The sequence below is a fragment of the Carettochelys insculpta genome, chromosome 21 (genome assembly GCF_033958435.1).
Source record: "Carettochelys insculpta isolate YL-2023 chromosome 21, ASM3395843v1, whole genome shotgun sequence".
NCBI lineage: Eukaryota > Metazoa > Chordata > Testudines > Carettochelyidae > Carettochelys > Carettochelys insculpta.
In genome coordinates this window covers 12,923,253-12,941,111 of record NC_134157.1, presented here as the reverse complement: position 1 = coordinate 12,941,111, position 17,859 = coordinate 12,923,253, and the positions used below count along the sequence as shown (strand labels likewise).

At 48.7% G+C, this 17,859-nt stretch overlaps 1 protein-coding gene across 1 annotated transcript; it reads right to left on the bottom strand.

Annotated features, from left to right (window-relative positions):
- Nucleotides 1-1,575: 1,575 nt before the first annotated feature.
- LOC142023930 (torsin-1A-like) lies at nucleotides 1,576-7,161 on the bottom strand. The gene is made up of 5 exons (XM_075015386.1): nucleotides 6,975-7,161; nucleotides 5,113-5,381; nucleotides 3,183-3,358; nucleotides 2,422-2,549; nucleotides 1,576-1,820 (listed from the first exon to the last, which is right to left on the bottom strand). Exons 1-5 carry the CDS (start codon nucleotides 7,159-7,161, stop codon nucleotides 1,576-1,578), a joined length of 1,005 nt encoding a protein of 334 aa, XP_074871487.1.
- Nucleotides 7,162-17,859: the final 10,698 nt, after the last annotated feature.

The window sequence follows — 17,859 nt, the reverse complement described above, 5'->3', positions numbered from 1 at the left end:
CAGATTTCTTGTGCTAAAATACTTTCTTTGTTGGTGGTTTGTGAGGGAGAAAGTTACAGGGATGTTATCAAAAAATTCAGGGCAAAAAGTTAGATGGTTTGAAAAATAGGTTTTCAGAAGCTGACTCTGGCGGATATTTTTAATGATTTGTTTGATTCCATATAAAAAGAGTTTTCATTTGGATTCATATATTTCCCTAAAGTGTTTGCAACTAAATCATTGCAGCAAGTGGTTTGTGCATGAGAACCTAAGTGAATCTGACTTGCACTAAGAGCATAACTGACTAACATAGCCATTATGCCACCAGAGTGAATTGCAGGAAAGAGACACTTTGCATAATTGGTGCATGTATATTTAAAGATTTAAGCTAATTGGGGTTTTGGCAGATATTAAGAAACTCATCATTCGTACTTCTCTTGTCCTGCCCCAAGAATTACCCTGGAGCAGAAGCCTTTTTCTGTAAAATGTTAGGGAAGATTTAAGAAAGTGTGTGTGTTTGTGGTGGGGAAAGCAATGATCCCTTTTTTGTTCTTGGGACGGATCAGTTGTTTGTGAAGTTGTTTTCAACAATAGATATGAGTGTAGCCAATATCTCTAAATGCAGCATTAGGGAATCCCTGAATATGGTCGTAGCACAATGACAGATCCGAGTAACATTTGCTGCCGCTGTTGGCTTATTTGGGCTCCAAGCTTTGTAGAGCATCATTCTAAACTGTACCATCTCTGGTCTATTCTCTAGCAAACCTCTGCATAGCCTGAGTTCTCTAGAGTTGCTTTAAAAACCAAAAGGTCACACAGTCATTGTTAATAGAGTCTGGTGAGGAATTAAGTGGGCAAGCAAAGCTGAGACAGTAGTTCTATATATTGGTTCCCTTTTCCACTGCTGCTTTTGTTTGTCCTTTTTCATATCCCTGGAAAAGCAAGGCAGGCATATCTGCCCTGCCCACTCAGAACTGCTTTCCTCTGGTCTCAATAGGAGAGGTTATCAAGAATCCAAAGAGATTAAGAATCTATACTATGTTTATTTTATTTTACTTACAGCAGCATGTTTTGAAGGCGGCGAAAGGACGTATAGGTTGAACCTCTCTGATCCAGAACGCTTGTCTGGCAACATCCGTAATCCAGCATAGCTGGATGACCACTTATCATGGGTGTGGCAAAGTTTCCCACAGTCCTGTAGTTTGTTTACAGCCACGAGTCCTGGCTCTCAGTGTTCTGCGCTTTTATTTAGCTCTAATTTAACCCAAAATGTCTTCTAAGAGCCTGGTAAGCAGTAGAAGTGTTGGTAATGCTGCTAGACAATATTGACCTCCCATGATCTGGCAAATTCTCTTGTTCAGCACCAGTCAGGTCCCAAGGGTGCCAGACTAGAGAGATTCAACCTGTACTGTATTATGCTGAGGTGAGGAGGTTTTCAGTGTTATTGTCTCTTTCCAGTCAAGTTGTGCCAGAGGGTTTAGATACATTATAGGTCAGGTCCCTGCACCAACAAGATTACAGTCTGAGAAGATACTGGTGAGTACAGTATCAAGAGATTTGATATTTTTTCCTCCTTATCCTTGAAACTTGTCCCATCTAGGTGTTCAGGTTCACCTTTGAGGCCACAGTTTTGCAACCTTTGCTAGAATAGATTCTATCTTCATTGGGATAGTCGGACATAGCTGAGGCAATCTGTATGATGAGGTCTTCATCTTCTCGGAGGCCTTGGTAGCGCAGTTCCTTTTGGATGCATTGTTTCACATGTTTGTATTCTAGGGGCAAAAAGGGGATGAAATAGTCCACCAGGTTCTTCTGGATCAGCTTGCTATTCCAAAAACCACCTGGGAGAGAGACAGAGAGGGGGATGGGTTTGTCCATGCTTTTGTGGAATGGGCACATCTTACCTAACATCAGTGTTCCATGTAAGTTGTGTGTTGGGGTGGCCACCCAAGAGAGGTTCAGATGCCGTCCATCTGATTAGCAGAGTGCCTACAGTTAGCAGCACGTGCTTCTACTGGGGGTCAGTGTTCCCTGTAAACTGAACATCTGGGCAGCCGCCCAGGAGAGATTCAGGTTCTGCCCAGTGGACTAGCAGAGCACTCACAGCCACCCATAGCAGGCATCGTGTGTTTCTATTGGTGGTGCACATCCACACGTGCCTTGGTACACAAAACAAAATTTATTCTGCACATGGATGGAAAGAAATAGAGGGACCGTCACCCGACAACTTTTGTTCTTCTACAAAGCCTGCTATCTGGGGCTCCAAAGCAGTCCACAAATGCTGTTCTACCCATGTGAGAAGGTTTACAGCTGAGTTGTCTAAAATAATGATATTGCAGGAATATATGGCTGCGTATCAGTACCATATGGGTCAGTCCACAGAGACCTGGGACAGCACTATGCATGGGCTGCCATGGGCCCCAGGAGCTCAGAAGTACTCACTGTTCCGGTTATTGATAATCTCTGCAGACAGCATAGACTGTAAGTCCTGCAGGGGAATTTCTTCTCTTCCCTTCTGCTGCCTCCAGTGAGCCAGCGCCACCTCCGTTATCTTATCTCCTCCAGCATTGCTGTTAAGAGAGAAATAAACTGAATCATCCAAATAACCCTTGGCAAAGCATTATCAGAGGAACAACACTAAAAGGATTGTGCTTCCTAGTCCCATGCATGGAAGGAACTCACATTGGGTGGATATGTTGACTTGGGGACTCTCTGCACCACACATTAATTCTGTTTGCCATGGACTCTCCGTATGGATCATTCTGGAGGTATCGATCAGAAAATGGAATAGAAAGAGCAGTAAAGCAGCTAAAAATGGGAACGTTGCAGGAACAGAGAGTCTTACGGCTGAGCTGGCAAAAGTGCATGACATAAGTGCTGTCAAAGCATTAAAAGAAATAGATGAGAAGGTACTGGGGCAAGAGTAGGTACCAGATGTGAGGCTAACGGCAACATTTGTACCAATACTGAAGGAAAGAGATCCTGTTAATTTAGATAGTGATGATGGTATAAGTTCTCCTGGCTGACATGAGGGCTGGATGGGTTCAGTTATCACGTGTGCACGCTCTTCTGTGCGAGTACCAGGGAGAGCATATACAATATGGTACGTTAACTCATGCAACCAAACGTACCACCTGCTTCTCTCTTTGCCCTTGCTGGCTCTGTGGGGCTGCTGTTACCCACTAGCCGCTGAATTTCCTTACTTTAGGAAGAGGAAGATGGCCTTGCCGTAGTAGACCCCATTGATGACCTTGTGGTGACTGACGTACGGCATGATGGAGTCTATCAGCCCATACGGCATCTGGTCCATCTCAGAGAAAATGAAAAGTGACCTTGGACAGGTGCTGACGTTCCCTCGAATCCAGTTCCGCAGCTGCTCCTGTGGGGGTAGGCAAGATGGTCGATGAGCACAGGGAGGGGGAAGTCAAAACTGCAGCTGGATTATTCACCAGTGCTTTAATTTGGAGGGTCTGTTAATGTAATACCAGTGCTACATAAAGATAGTCAAATGTCATGCATTAGAGCCTCTCTTGTTGATATCAGTGGGAGCAGAATCAGGGTCTCAGTACATACATGTGTTTTGGCTGGGTTTTTGTCTCGACGTTGGTGTCCATCAGACAACTCTGTTGCTGGAGGGTCTAATAACTGCACTCCTCACTTGTCAAAGTCAATGGAAGCTTTGAAGTATTTTTATGGAACTTATAAGTGTTGTCTACATGGCTGTGTTCCAAATGTTTGTCTCCTGGAAGACCTCAATGGGTGCTGTGGCTGCCCTATTGTGAGGGGACAGCAGTACTTAGCCAACTTGATGAGTGTCAATCCACTTCTGAAGAACTGGACTGTAAACATATAATCCACCAGCCAGGCAATGGCTGATTGCCTAAAAGGGACTTGGACAGGTGACCTGCTCATGTGACAGTCTCCAACTTAGAGTAAGTATCCTCTTACACAAAGAGTACACTGGATTTCCCCCCATAGAGGGGAAGGGTATAAAGGGGACTCTGGGGTTCCTCCATTTTTTGTCTTCAGCCTGTTGTGGAAATTGCCTGTTACACCCTAAGAAAGACAGAGAACTTTACTGGGGACCCGGGTCAGGATAAGATCATTTCTGACCTGAAGACTTCACCTGATAAAAAGGCAGCTGTTTAGGGTAAAAGCTCACAAGAATGGAATTAGTGGTGTGTTTTCTCTTTTTTGTTTGATTTGGTAACTCATTTTGATCTGCTTGTCCTTACCTATAACCCCTTAAGTCCTGCCACGTTGCTTAATAAAATCTCTTGTTTACAGTCAAACCCAGTGTAAATTATTATTACCCAGGGAGAGCTACCACTGTGCTTATCTCCCTTTCATTGATACGTGGGGCTTATCTAATGAGCCCTCCCTATGCACATTTTTTGCACAGAGAGAGACAATTTTTTGAGGTTTTGATCCCTTCTGGGGGTTGATTCCTTGGCTGCTGTGCCCTAGAACTTCATCCACCCAGAGCTGTGGTTAAACACTGTCTACATTGCTCTGCGGGGATGGTGGGGGAGGCCAGTAACCATAACTCTGTGCCTTAGCTGGGGGAGACCAGAGGATCTGGCTCAGGACAGGCTGTTGGGAAGCCCTAGAGAGCAAGAAAGTGGGTGTCAGTGGCGCGATCACCATACCAGGGAATATCCCAAGAGGTCTTCTGTGACCGCACCTGCTCGCACTAATAATCTGATACAATGTGATAAATTCTATATCTAGATTCTTTGGACGTTAATCACTAAAAGGATGTGGCCAGATAATTTGACCTACTTCCTAAGTGTAACAATTTAGCAGTAAACATCCAAATCCTCTAAAAACATCCAAAGTTTATATAGGTCCTGCATCCACGGTAATAACATTGGGGCAAAAAGTTTGGCAAAAGCAAGAACTGTTTTGACCCTCAGCTCAAACCTCAAACTATCCCAAGTGTTTGGAGAGGTTCAGGCAAGTGTGTGACCTTTGTAATGGTTTTCACTCCCCTCTGCACAGTCTGGTTGTGCAAGGGACGCAGGAGCAGAGACAGTGAAATTCCCTGGGCCATGTTAGTCACACAAAGCCCCCTATGGGTTCTGGGTGCAGGATTCTCCACCCCCTAGGAGAGCAGAGTCACGAGGGAAGTACCTTGTACAGCTTGACATGTTCAGCGTGCGGGAAATGCAAGACTGCGTCAAACTGGTGGACGAACCTCCTCCTGGCGTCACGTTGCCGGTACAGGTTCTGGGCAATGATCTCGCTGACAAAGGACTTGCCAGTGCCAGTCCACCCATGGAAGGACATCACCAGTGGTTTCCTGGGCTGTTTGTCTCTGGCGTGTGCACTCAGCGCTTTCAGAACCTCCTGGGTGGCAAGGTGCTGCCCAAACACCTTCTGCTGCAATGCCATCTGCAGGGCTGGAAGCGTGATGGGAGGTCAGTGTCAGGAAGCATTTCGTCACCACCACCCCCAGGCTACTGTTGAGCCACAGATGGGCAAAATGTTCACAGATAATAGTTATTAGGGGCCTCACTAGAATGGGAGCTGTAGGTGCCGAGCTGCTTCTCGGATCTGGCCTGCAGCATATATGTTCCTGGGTGTCAAGCTGCTTGTATAGGGTGCCTAGAGACTCCCAATAGGAATATCACTATAGCTGGTGTCCCAGACATGGCCCTGGGATGTAGACCTGGGGGACATGTTTGTTGAAATTCCTGGACCCTCTAACCACCTTGGTGGCATGTAAGGTGCCTAGCAGGTGGGGTAGGATGTGTCTCTCTGGCTCCCTCCTGTTTTCACAGAAGATCTGACCTTTCAGACCAAAAAGTAGTTCAAGGAACACTGCCTACAGGCAAAGGGTTGCAGGAAGTCCTATGTACTTTGAAGTAACTGGAGCTATGTTAGGCCAGTAGGGAAAGGATCAATTAAAGACCCAGTGTTACTGGGTGCTGCAGACACAATAAAAGGCATTTCCTAAGCTGGGAGAGTTCAGGTTTGCAGAAAATTCCAATACGTCATTTACTGATGATCTCTGTTTCCTGAAGACGGGGCTGAGAATGGCTGCCAAACTTTCTCTTTCCCTAGGGAGGCTGCTTCCTTCACAGAAACGAAACTGAAAGACTACAGTGCTTGGAGGCTGGCTGGGCTAGTGCTAAAAGCTGAGGATGCTGAGCCTAGCAATCCGAAGCTGTATTCCCACCTCCGGCCTGGACTTGTGCTCCAACATTCTCACCAGTGACTTTAAGTTCAACGCAGGGGGAAGCCATGGCCCCCACACTTTGTATGGGCCTTTATGTGAGCATTGGTACAAGGGTGAGTGAATAGGGGTGGGGGCTTGGAAGAAGGGGAAGGGACATGGGGGAAGGAGTGGCCCCAAGGAGTGGCCATGGCTTGGGTGCTGATACCTCCCATGCAACTTTTAGGTTTGGCATTGTTTGGGGTGGCCAGCTGGAAGCAGGGGTGTTGGGAGGATTAATTCACTCCTGGATCATGATAGTCTGAAGCAGGGGGTTCCTGGCTCCTCTGATGGACTTTCCCTGGCCGTTGTGACGTGAGGTGCCTGCATCCTCCTCTCTGCCAGTGGGGATCAGTGTTCCCTGTAAGCTGAGCACTTGGGCAGCCACCCAGGAGAGATTCAGGTGCCACCCACTGATTAGCAGGGTGCCCACAGCTGGCAGCTCGTGTGTCTACAGGTGGTGACCATTCACACAGGCCTTGGTGCACATCACAAAATTTATTGCAACCATGGATGGAAAAAATCAAAGGGAGCACTGGCGGGAACCTGGGAGATGGGAGGAGGGTCGTGGCCTGGCCGTGAAGTGACACAACCTGTTACCTGGCCAGCTCAAGTGCTGGTGGGAAGAACACTGACCTCTCCCATCAGAACCACTGAGGCATGGTAGTAATGCGAAGGCCCCAGTTGGAATCCCTCTGCCCAGAACTCCATAGTATTCCCTGGGGCTGCTGGTCCCTTGGGTCTCTCTGCCCACCTCCTTAGCTGGCTGTTCTATTACCTGGGATGTCCAGTGTGTCCCTCATATTGCAGCACTCCAAGAAGTGGCACTTGAACCAGGAGGCAGGGGAGAAGAGCTGCCAAGCCACAGCTGCCCCGCCAACAACAAGCGAGGTGGTGATGGGTTCCAGTGCTGGCACCAAAGTGGGCATCAGTGCAAAGAATCCAGCCACATCCAGGAGCTTCATGGCAAGCGCTGAAGGCAGCTGGGCTCAGTGAGTGGTGAAAGCAAAAGGGACAGTATCACAGAGCAACTTCCTGATGTGTTTCTGCAGAGTCAGTGTGGAGAGCTGGAGAAGCCGCTGGTGCAATGACAAGAGTTGAATCAGCAGCACATTATGATGCCTGGTGTTAGCCTAAGGGCAGAGAGCCTTCCTGAGCTGATTAGTGTGTGTGTTGGGAGACAGCTTCTTTGGCCATGCAGCAGCATGCAGGAGCTGAGCTTGGAGCATTCTCGAGGGAGCTGCTTGTGTGTCTTCTGCCCCCCTCTGGGCACAGCAGAGCCTGCAGCTCCTGCACCTTAGGGGTTTGATACCAGGGATCCTGAGCTCTTGGAACTCTACTGATTTCTCAGGAGTGGAGGGCACTCAGCACCTTGCAGGACTGAACCTTTCACCCACAGACACTAGGGGACAGCATCTTTCTCCTTTTCAAAGCAAAGCCCCTGACAGAGCAGGTTCCTTTGCCAACCCTGCCCTGGCAAGGTGTCTCATGGCTGTTCTGGGCAGCTCCAGATCTCCACGGCCTGCATGGCTAGGTCAAGTCTAGAGAGGATTTAGTAAGTCCCGGATCAGGATCAGGCTGTGAGCAGGCTTGAATACCAGAAGCTCATTCACTCTCGGGGCGAGCATTTGAAATAATTTTCTCTGTAATAGGGGGAAAAAAATCATTTTTGGCCCCTGAAAAATTTTACAAAAAACCCAACCACACAATAGTGGGGACAGAAGTGATTTCTGCTGTGAAATTGTTTAGTTACAACTAAATTTTATTTTGCAGTTTAAAAAGCTTTTCTCTGGTAGAATTTCAACCAGCTTTACTACCCTGTGCTGAAGATTTGGTGTCTCCCTTTCAACAACAGAGGGCTGGGGATATTAGTCTGCGGTGTTAGCCTGCAATCTCACACAGGATTGGAAGGGGTTAACGTGGCCAGTCAGGTCTGGTGACTCTATAAATTGCACTTGGAGGAAAAGCCAAGGAGCAGGGAATTGATTGCAAGCAGGCTCAACTGTGCAAGAAGAGGTGGGGCCTGTAAAGCCAGGAAGCTAGCAACAGATTGGGCTGTTGCTGGGAAAGGGGCAGTCACTCCCTGGGAAGAGAGGAGTGTTTGGAGCTGGTATGTCTCAGCAGAGGAGAACCAGGGAAGGTAGGAAACAGTCCAGGGAAAAAGCAGTGAGCGCTGGGAGACTAGAGCTCAGAACTCGTATGTGGTGGGTTCCTGGACTGGAACCTGGAGGAGATGGCAGACCTGGGTTCCCCTATCTGCCACAGAAGAAGTGGCACTGGTAGGGCAGTGATCTGGAAGATTGCCTGGGTCACTGTGGGGGGTGACAGGGACTTCAGCGTATTGTATCCTGTAAAGGGGAGGAGGGTGGATGCTGAGTGTCCCGGCTGGAGGGCTGAGTCATGAAGAGGAAGCTTCGGATCTTGGAGTGAGAGAAGAGCTGCAGACCTGCGAGAAAGAGGTGGTGCGACTGCATGTGAGCACAGCAAGGGCTTTGGCTTCAAGAGCGAATCCCAGGACTAGATGCCAGAGGGTGGTGAATGGGGCACCCCATGACTTAGCCTTTTCACTTTCCTGTACAGGCTGAGGGCTGGAGAGGAAAAGGAAACAGAGATCAACAGGAAAGGAGAAGAGATAAGAGAAAGGCGCCAAAGGAGAGACAAAGAAATGTTGGGGAAGATGAAAAGGAGGAGGGTGATGGAAGGGGAAGAGACACAAAATGGAGACCTGAGCCTACAAGGGGAAAATGGTACAGCCCTTTCTTTGGTCTGCTCTGCTGATGTGATGGCTGCTAAGTGCTCTGAGGCACAAAGCAACAAGAGATAGAGATGACCTGGTGAAACCCTGGACCAGACCTGCAAGATCCAGATCCTGGCTCTGCCATTGCTGTACTGTGTGGTCTTAGGCAAGTCACTTCACCTGGCAGAGGGGTAATGAGGATAATGATACAGACACCTTAGGTAAAGGGGTTCAAGACCTAAGAGTGAAAATCCTGCTGTAAGAAGTGAGAGCTGTCATTGCTGAAAAAGATGTCGAATAGGTGTGTTCACTGCAACATGGGGCAGCTCAGTAGACCTGGTGTGTGTCTGTCCTGGAGAAACAATTAAGAAGTAGGAGCATGTCTGGGAGTGTGAGGGAAACAGCACTAAAAATAGCCAGTGAACAAAGGGTGGATATGAAAAAAATGTGCTTGCCCCAGCATTAAACTTTCTTTTTGGAGTTCCAGATCCATAACCCACTGGAATCAAGAGGAGTCTGTCCTGCTCGTGTTTGTGATTTCCTCCAAGAAAGCTCATCAGTTCTCTGGAAGTTTTTATTGACCAGTCTGTGTTCATAGTCCCTGAGTGCTTTGTATTTTGACTACGTAGTTTCTTCCAGGGCTCTAGCTGGTTTGTAACTTAGCCCAAACTCCGTTATCTGCTAACCGGTACGATCCAGTGCCCATACAGACAGTTTGTTAATGCCTGAGGTGTAAAGCAACGATCAGACTCCACTTCAGTCAATCATAATCAGCTTGAATGCCATTGCCCAAGGAGCACCTGCGGTGGTGGGTTTGTGTTAGCACTATAAGCACCCTGGAGAGCTCCCCTTCTCTTGCACATCTCCAGGTTTCCAAATAACATGTGAAAGGCGAGTTTAAAATCTTGACCAGCAGAGGACAATCCCCAGCCACATGCCTCAGCAATGCAAGAGCCAAACGCATGTGGCTCAAACTGCAGCAAGCTTCTCCTCTGCACTTGTGTTCTGTCCCACCGTAAAACAGGGGCCTCCAATCTTCCATGGACGGACAAGGAGTCCTGTGGCACCTTAGAGACTAGATCCATTGGCCGCTAAAGGGCTACAGGACTCCTTGTTATTTCTGGAGATACAGACTAACATGACTATCCCTTTGAGACCTTGCTACATGGAAGAGTGAGCATTTAATATACATATTTGCTTGATCTCCTAGGAAATAGATCTTTATCCCAGTCGCAAGTCTTTAAGCTCTATTGGTGAAATAAGCTACAGTTTCTTGAGATACACTGACATATGGCCTCATTGAGTCTGATTCTCCATTGCCACACATATTTATGTGCGCACAAAAGCTGTGGAAGTGTTACCCGTCTCATTTAACATCGTGACACACTCACTTTGTGTGGCATGCAAATGAATGTGCAAGGTGCAGGGCAAGGCAGAATTGGCCCTAGCTTCTAAACTGTGCTCTTGCCTCTTTGCAGGAGTGACCATTTTATTCATCTGAAATTATCTTGATCAATTATATGAGCGTGTAGTTAACAGTGTTGAAATCGTATGTTCCTGGCTATGCTCCTCAAGCCCACACAGGGTTAGAAGTGCAAGTGGACTGGAGTTAGAGAGGCTAGACTGTGCCATTGTAGTTATTAAAGCTATCTGGAGAGAAAGGGTAAGAAGAGAGGTACTTTATTGTTTATTTCATTACAGTAATGGCCAGAGGCCCCACTCAAGACTGCGTTCCATTATATTAAGTACTGTACAAATACAAAGAAGCTCTCTGCCCTAAGGGGCTTGCACTCAAAAGATTGATACTTTGCCGTTATACATCCACCCAGGCCTCAAAACTCTGGTTTTGTCAATACAACTTGTGGAACATCCACACCCAAAATGTGTTTTGTCGACAGTTTGACAAAACTGAGCACTTTTCCCGGCAGTATTCTGTCTCTCAGCCATGAGGCATGACACTGCTCTTAACAGATTCAGTCAACAAAAAAAGCTGTGTGGACATTCTGGAGGGGCCTTTTCTCACCTGATAGGGTGTCCCGCACAATGGGCAGCCCTGTCTGCTATGCTTCTGGGTGCTTGCTCTGTCGAGAGAGCAGCCGGGCAGTCTGGCCACTTTGTCAACTGAGTGGAGCTCTCTTCTGATTGGCTTTTGCGTGTGGCTGCACTCTGTCAATAGAAGTTTTGTCAGGAAATCTCTTCCAACAGTGACTTCTGTCGACAGAGCCCTGCAGTGTAACCATAGCCATTCTCTGGTGCCCTGCACTTTGTATTGTCACTTAGACCTGTGCCAAGTGAATGTCAAGTGGGTGTGAAATGCTACCAATGCAGGATGGTTGCATTGCACACCCACTTTACATGGGTATTTTCAATAAAAACGCATGTTGCAAAGCGGTTGAGGACTGGGCTGTCATTTATCTTGAGGCTCGTCTTCTCATGGAGTTAAAGACAGTGATATAGGCAGGTGTTTATATTGTTTGTGGCAGGCTGACGCTACCGTGTAGTATCCTGAATACATCTCATGGAATTAAGAAACTGTATTGAATTAAATTAATTATTATTGAATTAGAATTAATATCCTTGGAGTATATTGTATTAAAATGCAGTTGAGTGCATGTTATTGTGGCAGTGCATGTTGGTTCTTTAGGTACTAATATATTGCTTTTGCTGTCGACCCTTTGTAGACACCCCCCACTCCCTGGGTGATGTGCATAGACTGGTTCCAACTGGATTCTCCAGGGGCTGACATACAAAGAAAAGGGTTTTGGACAAGAAGACTGGTTTTAAACAGGTGGATGGCCTTGTGTGCATTTGCTGGAGCAGAAGGGCCCTTGGCCCTCACACAACCTTAATTCTTAGGGGATGATTGGAAGGACTGGGCCTACTGAGGCGTCATGAGCTTGGGTGCTTGTTCTGTGGGGAAAGATGTGATAAGTTGGTAACCATAAGGAGTTCCCCACCCAAGGACTGTTCCTGTCAGAATCTGTGCTAGGGTTGGGGTGAACTTCTGAGCAAGACTGTGGGTTCTTTTATTGTTTTAACATTTTTTCTGTATAGTGCCTTTTATCTTACAAATAAAACAGGCTTGCAAAGAAAGTGCTGGCTGATTGCTGTAACCTTTGCTACAGTTACCAGTTAACCACCTCTGACCGTGAAGCGAGCAGACGTCCTTGGGCAATTTATTTGTAGTGGGAATACACAGAGAAGGCAGGCAACTGTTTGGCCTGGAAATATCCCAGGCAGAAGGGAGAGGGACATATGCCTCAACCCAACAGAAGGAACAGCTGACAGCCTAGACTGGGCGCCCGTGCTGGTCCGCAGCGGGGAAATATGGATACCGTTGAGCTGAACTGTATTGGTGAATAGCTATATGGGTATAAGGCGCCTTCTTCCTGGTACAGCTGTGCCAACACTAGGGGTATTGCCAGTGTAATTATATTGATTAAAATAGTCGCATCCTGATCCAAAATGGTTCTAGCTGTACAAAAGCTGTGATCTCAGCCACTCCGGCACACTGCACCTCCAAGTCAAACCTCTCTTGAGTCTGCCCTGGTCTGGCTATGGTCTGAAGTGGTGGGTCTGTCCCACGAAAGCTCACCTAATGCATTATTTTGTTAGTCTTTAAAGTGCTACTTGACTGCTTTTTTGTTTTGATAGTATATAGACTAGCTCGGCCCCGTTACTCTCTTCCTTGCATTTGCTCGTCATGAACACCAGGTGGCGCATCAACCAAGGTCTTAGACCTAGACCCAGGCAGTGTTTCCCAGGCTTAAAACATTCGGGTACCCCCATTCGTGTACCCCTTTCGGGACTCCAGCCTTATCGGTGTACCCCCTCTTCCAGTGCCATCCCAGGGCCAATCTCCTGATCTTTAGTCATTGGTTTTCTGCTGCATGCCCCTTGAAGTCCTTTCGCGTACCACCAGTGGCATGTGTGGACGCTTTGGGGAAGCGGTGACCCACATCTAATGGGGGCCCACAGGAGTGTGGTCCTGGTCCTAGCAGTTATTCAGTATTTTCATTAACAACATGGGCAATGGAGTGGGCAGTGTGTTATCAAATCTGGACAACATGAAGCTGGGAGGGCTTGCAAGCGGTGTGGAAGGTACGATCGAAATGCAAAATGATCTTGATAAGTTGGAGAATTTAAACTGGAGAATTGCTCTGCCATCCGCGAGATGAAATACAATAAAGACAAGAGCAAAGGACGGAAGAACCCCTCCAAGCTGTGGATGTGCTCTGAAGACTTGGCTGAAGCCAGCAATTTATCCCGTCACTGCTGCAAGCTTGAACCAGGAACGTTGTGATTGTTGCAATTGCTGCAGTGCTGTCCCAGGGCGAGGGTTTAGGGCCCAGGACACACTCCCTCCAAGGCTTGCCCCACCTCTTCCTGCCCCTACTTCACCCCTCACATCCCCATTCACCCCAAGCCTCCTTCCCCAAGGGACATGACCTGAGGCGTTTTATCAGGGGGAGGGGCCTGGCCCCACCCTCACTCACCATGACAGCAGGGAATGGAGTTACGCAGGCCCAGCCCCAGCCCAAGCCCACTGCACTCCCCTGAGCCCAGTTCCCAGCCATCTCTCTCTCTTGTGCTCTCCTTCTCTTTCTCTAATGAGGCAAATCTTTTCTGCACATCGTTGTGCTCTTTGTCACAAGCCAATAATCCTGGATTTGTCCAGTCAACCCAATGGAGATCATCTCCTGGCTTTATTTTACAAGTGAATTTAAATGCTGGTGAGCTGGCTGCCTTGCAAACGGAATCCTCCAATGATAGCCCCAGACAGGCAGTTCCAGTGCAAACGTCACTTGCACGCTGCTCGCTAATTAACTCCCCTCACTAATGCACCTTGACTCAGACCCCTAAGAGAGAAGGGAGAGCTCATTCTCCATGGCTTGGTCTGTCTTTGGTTTGCTGCTGACAAGGTATCCAACAGCACCAGAGTTCTACGTGACACAGGCATTTCCACAGTAGGAAATGGACTGATCTCTGTTTATCCACAGATCATCAGTCACCGTGCTGTCCAGGCCTGGGATTACCAGCTCATTCCAGGTCACTGGACAACCACCAGACACCACCATCTGGGCTTGGTTTTAACCCAGCAAACTGGAAGTGATAGCCCCCACCTCCCAGCCTGCTAGCAGTGCTCTTAGCAACCCAGTCCCTTCCACCAACTTTTTATTAACCGCTGCCTGGGGAGATTGAGTGTACACGTCTTCCCTGGGGGGAATGGAGCTCTCTGGCCTGGGCAAGCTGCAGGTGAGCGAGTGCTCAGCAGAATGTCGTGGTGGATTGTGGATTAGCCTGAATTAATCCAATGAGTGATTATTTGTGTTGGGGTAGTGCCTGGCCGCCACCATCATAAACCAGCATCAATGGCCCCTCTAATTTTTTCTATCCGTGTGCGGAATAGAGTGTGTTATGTGTGCCGAGGCATGCGCAGTAGAAACACACGCTGCCAGCTGCGGGCGCTCTGCTAATCAGCTGGGCGGCCTTTGGCTCTCTCCTGGGCGGCTGCCCAAGTGCTACATTTACAGGGTACCCTGACCAGCCTCCCCCTCTGCTGCGTGCAGGGCAAACACAGACCAAAGAGACAGCCCCCACCCTCAGGAGAGGAGGAGCTGCATGTGGGGAGAGGGCCAGATCCTCAAACGGTGTGCATGGTACAGCTCCGAGCCATGGGCTGGTTTACCCTAGAAGAGGCTCTGCCAGGGAGCATTAACAGCTAGCAAGGCAGCCCTTTCCCTACCACCCTGAGAGGGGGACACACGCAGCATCAGAGCAGCCCTGAATCGGATGCTGCTGAAGCTTTCAGCCACCAGCTCTGTCTGCGGCTGCGGCTCGGGTAGGATTACACGGCTGAGCGCAGAATGGGAGGCGAGAACGAGGGAAGGCGAGGCTCGGAGCATTGGAAGCTGTTTCCCTCTGACGGTACCTGCACAGGTGGCAGAATCAGGGGTTCAGGGCCCTCACTTCTTCCCAGAGAGGTAAGCCTTGTGCTGTGGAGTTGTATGTGAGCAAGGTGAGGTGTGGGATGGGTGAACTTGGGGTTCCAGCCCTCCTCTCCAGCTCCCCCACGTGCTCCCTCCCTGTGCAGGCAGAATCCTGCTGGTGGAGCAGTTTGAGCAGCTTCGTACCAGCCCCATCAATCAGTGACTCCCTCACCCAGGAAACAAGCGCAGAGGGGAACATGGCCATTTGCACGTGCGGAACAAACCACTGCTAGGCCCTTAGTGCCATGGCCAGTCACACAGAGCCTGTCATTTCTTTACCTGTAGCTTCGGGAGGGATGAATGAGGTTTTTTAGTTATGGGGCTGGGGCCAATATCCAGGAGATATCTTCAAATCCTAGATAATCCCGGAGCCAGGGCTCTGACATGGCTTGTTCAAACCTAATTCCACTGGAAACCATCACCAGGCTCCAATAGTCTTTGAGGTCAGGGGTAGTTCATTTTTTCCTCAGGTGTGATCTGGAAGGAGAAGGCGGTTGCTAACCAGAAAAAGGGAAAATGCACATGCATGTATCTGTACTCAGGGCATCGATCCCAAGGAGACATGTCTGTCTGTGGAGCTCTGTGGGGAGGCGGGCGTTTGGGCAGTTGTGTGTGCGCAGAGCATTGCACGTGGGCACACTCGATGTGTGTGAGCACAGGGGTGTGTGTATGGGTGCAGGACAATGACAGGATGCTGGGTATGCATGTGACTGCCTGTGTTAGGTGGAGCCATAGGTCTGGGTAGCTGTGTGTTTGTGGGGCTTTCTTTGTAGGTGTGTACGTGTGGCTTTGCACAGGTAGATGTGTGGTTGTACTGTATATACAAAGGAACCAAATTAGGTTGTATATGTGGGCGTACTTGTGTTTGTGTGTCTAGATGTGTGTGGGTGTGTATATGTGTTTGTGGTCACTGGTGTGGGTGCTTGTGTGGCTGTGGAGGGGGCGTGGGGTGTTTGGTCATTTCTCTACACGGGGATATAGAACAGCTGCAGGTACACTGGGGCACATCGATGGTTCCTGCCGTGTCGACGCTGTGGAGATTGATCATCTGGAATTTGATTTAGTAGGGACAAGCTAAATCAAACGCTTAGGGTGTCCCTATTGACTCCAGTTCTCTTGGCAGTTGCAAGGAGTAAGGGAAGTTCATGGAAGAGTTTCTCCCATTGACCTCCTGCTGTGGGGATGTGGAGAAAGTCAACCTAAAGGATGTCAACTATTCTCGTAGCTAGCGTTGCGTCTCAGGTCGACTTTTTCCACTAGTGCAGACCAAGCCTTAGTCTAGCTAACTTGAAAACTATTGTTGGTTGTTCTCTTGGTCCTGGGGGAAACCATCCCCCCCCAGTCTCAGCCACTCTAGCTTTCTGTGGCCCCTTAAAAACATCCCCTCCACTCTCCTTGGTGCTCGGGGCAGAAGGCCCATTTAGTGACACTGGGAGATGGGGGGCGGGAAAATGGCCCAAGATGAGGAACAGTTTGTGGGTGGGTTTCTGCTAGATGTCGGTGGTCTTTAGGAGTGCTCATACATCCCTCTCTCAGGCCTTTGACGTCAAACTTCCTCCATCTCCATAGCTCCAGGGGTGCCAGTCTCTTTCTATGACCAGGGTACAACAGATTCCTTTCAGCCATTCCAGTGGACATTGTGAATATCTGCTCTAGTCAATGGCGCTAAATTGGTGCAAACCCAATGGGTGGGATCAGACTTCGGTTTTGTGTTACCTTGGCTTTAGGCTGTTACTGTGTCTGCTCAGATGCTCCATAAAACTTACTTTTTAGGCTGTCATCTCTGCCCCTGGTTGGCTGCATGGGGCGAAAGCAAAGCCAGGCATCAGCAAACACCCGTGAGCCAGGCCTGCTCCCCAACGCGCCTCAGGATTGACTCAGGAAGGTGAGTCCAAGCCAGCTTTGCAAAGGCTGTGATAAGGGCTCCAGACACCAGCTGCAGCCGCTGTTGGGTTGACATCAACACCTACAGGAGAAAAACTGCCCTGTACCTCGTTGCTTGGCAACTTTTGACTCCATAGTGCGATCAGGAAAGTGATCCTGATGGAAAAACAAGGGACCAGGACCCAGGACAACCCAATGCTCAGAGCATAGAGCAGCCTCCTGCCACATGCCAGCCTATGTGTGTCGACTCAGAGAGGTTCCCTGGTCCTACAGAAACATGTGGGCACACTGATGCTTTCCCTTGCTTGCACTGCAGGCGCCTGCTGACTGTTTACCGGGAAGAGCATCAAACATAGATTGAGCTGCAGCTGATCACAAGTTTCAAAGCTTTTCAGTGCCATGGTGCAGCTTCCTGATGAATGAAAATCAGTAACACATTGCCCTGCCAGAACCCCTTTCCTCAAAGGATATCCAAGCACTCTACAGACATGAATGGATTCGCCCTAGGAGGTAGGTAGGTAATTAAGACCTTCCATGTGCCAGGTGGGGAAACTGATGCACAAAGAAGGGAAGTGAAGTGCCACGAGCGCATGCAGAGAGTCAGTGGCAGAGCTGGCCAAAGAAACTAGGAGCACTGACTCCAAATTCCACTGCTCTATCCACTAGATTGCATGGCCACAACAGACGGCAGCACGTTGCCTGCTTGCGGAGATTGTGATTACCCCACGGCAGAGCAGGACCTTGTCGGTACAGGCATTAGTTGTAGATACCAACTTAGATTTTCTCAGCTACTTGGTAGAATTTGGCTGTCTAGTTCCCATTCATAATAAACAATGGGTAGAAATCCTGGGTCAGTGATGGGGAAATGCAGCTGTATGAATCCATCCACATGCACAAAACTGTCACATCCCTTTTCCTTTCCTTTGGAATTGATGCCTTCCAACCTGGCCTGGATATCCATCCCAAAGCCCCTGAGTTTCAGGGCCCTTTGCAGAGCACATTAATGAGTTAAGGAGGAAATTGTGCTCTGCAGAAGGAGGTGGTTCGTATTT